Consider the following 4,017-nt stretch of genomic DNA (forward strand, 5'->3'; position numbering starts at 1 on the left):
CAACCAGCTCTTGGTAGTCTGGGGGGCTTCTGGACGTGGAGAGCCCCTTTTATCAATTGAATGAGAACAAATGCACCTCCCTGTTTGGAACAATGTCAGACTGGAGTTTAAGACCAAAAGCAAACTGCCAGCACTTAAATGCTACTGGACACACTCATAATTAGACCACCCAAAAAGGAGTTTTGGTTTTCACGCTCAAAACTTAGAATGTCATGTTCAAGGGAAACACAGCCAACGCCCCGGGACTCAGACCACACCTTCAGTTCTCCAGGGGTCAAGGTACTGTATGATCTTCAAAAATCAGCCAAAAACAGTCCTCAGAAGAGAGGCCCTGAGTTGGTGACAGATGCCACCTGAATGAACATCTCCCACTGTACACAGACCAGACGCTCCGAAGTCACGGCCAGACCAACACCAAGGGTAGTTCCACTTTCAGAGTTCGAAATCTCCACTTGCCCCTTGCTGGTACGCATTCTCCAGGAAGTTCCTTTACTCAGCTGACAACAGATGCTGATGTGCAGCTGGACAGGGTCAGCCCACCAACCAAAGGCTCAGGAGGCATGCGGAGGACCTGCTGGCCCCAGCTCATCTGCCTCAGAGGGTTTCTTCAGCCAGATGGGGCAGGGTTCCTGGCTATGAACCGGAGACTTGACAGCTGCTGGCAAGCAAGGAGTGAGGAGTGGGTGGGCACTCTCGCTCTTGCACGCGCGCGCTCTCTCTCTCTCTCTCTCTCTCTCTCGTCTCTGTCTCAGAGCATCAGGTTGGCAACCACAGTCTAAGGTGCAGGCTAAAGAAGCAGGGGACCAAGCCCAACCCACTGCTACTGCTGATGTAGGCTGAGTAGGTCACTGTTACAGGCAACCTCACAGCTGCCAGAGGTGATGGCCTTAGCAGGGAACAAGCCCTGGGGAACGCCATCCTCCAGGAGGAAGAGCAGGCTGCGCTGGGTGAGATTCTCAACTTCCTGAGCGTCCCAGGAAGACACTGTACAAACGTTTCAATCAACTGTCATTCACTGCTGCAAACCAATCATGTGACACACCCAGTGAGACTACCCAGCGTCTCAGCTGCTCCTTTCAAGAGCACCCCAGAGTGAGGAGGTGTTTCCTGCCTTCCTCACACCTCCTACCTGTTACCCAGATAGTGACAGAACATAATTAATAACATTGAGCAGGCATCAGAAAGATGGGAAGAGCTTCTCACGCTCAGTAGGGAAGACACTTGGCAGTTCTTGTCTCGCCCACAGCAAGTCCCTTTCCTGTCCCAGTGAGGGGGCTGGTTGGTGCCCAGGCCTGTGGGGCGGGGACCTGGGCCGGGTGTGGAGCTTACTCTGCCATGTGCAGTCGGCAGCTGCCCCTCCGAGTGGGCACCCAGGGGCCTGTGTCCTGTACCACATGCCCCAGCCCTGAGTGGCGAGCACATGAGGAGGGGCTTTGGCTGCAGCCCCCCTCCCCATCCTCATCCCAGTGAAATCAGAGCCTTTGACCACTGAGAGGCACCGAGCAGCCCCTCCTGGGCTGAGCTGGAGAGCCTAGGAGAGGTAGTGTGTACCAGGTCGGAGTAAGGTGCTGATGGGGCCATGGTCAGGAAGGCTGGACACAGCATCACTCCCTTGAGAAGGTGGCAGGTGTGGGCAAGAGCTTCCCTCCCCACACATGAAAAGGAAAATCTCCCTTCTTGCCAATCCTTCCCTTGAGGTCTTCCATTCCTCAGGGAGCAGCTGGAGCCTGACCCTGCTCCCACAGGACCCTGAAGCTGGGCTGGAGCTACAGAAGGGAGGAGGACACCACCGAGAAGCAACTTTGTCCTCAGCCAAATCGGCCAGATTTCTGCTTCCTCCAGAGACTCACCACACAGCTCCCTCCTACCATCTCATCCTCTTCTATTCTTGTAACAACTTTACTGAGATGCAACTCTCATCCCATAAAATTCACACTTCTAAATTATGTAATTCAGCCATTTTTAGCATATGTATGGAGTAGTGCAACCACCAAGTCTAATCTCGGTACATTTTTATCATCCTTCAAAAGAAGTGTGGTGCCCGCTGGTGGCCTCGGAACCACTGAGCTGCTTCCCGCCTGCCTCTGCCGGTCTGTCTGCTCTGGATGCGCCATGGGGGTGGAGTCCCGTGCCGCATGCTCTTGGTGATGTGCTCACTTCACTGAGCATCATGTTTCTGAGGCTCATCTAAATCACAGACCGTGTGGAACTTCATTCCTTCTTAGGCTGAGTGACACTCTATAGTGTGGACGTACCACCTGTGTCTGACCCTTCACCCCTAGATGGACGTGTGCAGCTCAGGCTACTGAACAATGCTGCAGGGAATATGCAGGGATGAGCCTCTGGGTGGAAGTATGTGTTCACTCCACCCAGTGAAGTGTGTGAAGAAGAGCTGCAGGGCCATGTGCCCACGTTTAACCTTTAAAGAACTGTTGGACTAGTTTCAGAGCAGCTCATCTGACACTAAAGACACTTGATCTCAAACAGTGTCCGCATCTGACAAAGCCACTCAGCACCTTTGTCTCCCCACTGGGCAGCACCACAGCACCAGCCTCCTGACCACTTGTTTCTAAGTGACCCTAGGACTTCTGTGGGGACATAGCCCTCTGTGGAATGACCTGGCCCCAAACTGCCTCTGACCATGTTACCCCAATATACAGTTATGTTATAAGCACCATGTGACTTGGAAAATGTGCCTTTGGGACTTCGCACTGCTGTATAGCGGGGGCTCTGGGTTGTAGGTTTGATTAAAGACGTATTTAGTGGATGGACTAATGGAACCGCCTGGACAAAGTTGCCTAAGCAGAATGCACCACGACTGACCCAAACACTTCCCGTGCACTTGACTTACGCTTGTCAATGGGTGGGGCTGCCCGCTGCAAGTGAACTACCCTGAACCCCAGCTCTGCAAAGCATCCCTCTCTGCTCTGCCACATGGGCAGAGCATGCATGTCCCCACTGCTCTTTTACACCTCCCAGCCAGGCTCAAGGCGGGCAAGGCCAGCGTTGGACAGTGGAGCCACAGACCCACCTTGCCCATGTGCAGCTGCTGCTGCTGGAACTGCTGCTTGTGTTTCTCCAGGAACTGCTGGTGCTGCTGCTGGATCACCAGGTGCTGCAGGGCCTGGGTGTTCTGTGGCAGCGGGGCTGACTGCGTGCGTCCCAGTGGGCGATGCTGTCGCAGCTTGTGGATAGAAGGGGACACTCGGTCTGTGCCAACCAGGGACTGTGCGTGGAGAGGCAGTGCTCCCAGGCCTGAAAGATACCAGTCTGAAGATAACATGGAGGACAAAGCAGCAGAGGGGAAGAGGAGGGGGAGGGGGGAGAGAGCTGCTGAGTGGGTGATGGAGACCGCCAGGCTGTGCCCTGCAGCCTCCTCCCAACATCCCAGTGGGTCTCAGGACCACGTGGCCGGAAGTCCCCTGGAGCCAGTCATCTACCGAGCCAGCCCAGGCTGACAGGGAGCCTCGAAACGCCCTGGGCCAGTTTCAAAGAGTGAGGAGCTCTTCCTGGAAGTGGCTGCCACATGACTGGCCCTCAGCGATTGCAGGACATTCTTCCCTGTCCCAGGAGCTAAGTTGTGAGGACAAAATTATCCTTAGGGTTTGAATCATTTTAAGTGTTTCTTTAACATTGATTTTGTGCACAAAGATAGAATTAGCTTTTAACAACCCTGAGGCTTGTCAGATTGCTTGCTGAGGTGGTTCCATCTTTGCAGTTGTGTGGGGATACTCTCACCTGCCTTGCATTTTAAGGTTAAACCAATGTTTTGATAGGAAGCGATCCTGCTTTAATTGGTATGTGAATCTTGTTTTAAAATGCGACCCACTCACATAGGAAATGACAAGTAACATTTCTCCTTTTGTATGCTTTTCATCCATTTGAATTATTTTTCTTTTGCAAATTGTTGGTTTAGTCTACCATTTTTCCATGATTCTGTGGACAAAAGGATCTGGCAATTCCTTTTCCCTGCCCCACTTGTTTTTGAGACTGAGTCTCACTTTGTCACCCACGGTA

General features: G+C 53.0%; 1 protein-coding gene across 1 annotated transcript in view; it reads right to left on the reverse strand.

Annotated features, from left to right (window-relative positions):
- The window catches only part of HDAC4 (histone deacetylase 4), a 71,162-nt gene that overhangs the window by 54,995 nt on the left and 12,150 nt on the right, over positions 1-4,017 (reverse strand). Inside the window, exon 4 of the mRNA XM_023518232.1 lies at positions 3,032-3,255. Coding sequence (XP_023374000.1) covers positions 3,032-3,255 — 224 coding nt within the window. The remainder of the gene's footprint in view (positions 1-3,031; positions 3,256-4,017) is intronic.

This window comes from Otolemur garnettii, unplaced genomic scaffold (genome assembly GCF_000181295.1).
Source record: "Otolemur garnettii isolate 467f Iridium unplaced genomic scaffold, OtoGar3 scaffold00133, whole genome shotgun sequence".
Lineage (NCBI taxonomy): Eukaryota > Metazoa > Chordata > Mammalia > Primates > Galagidae > Otolemur > Otolemur garnettii.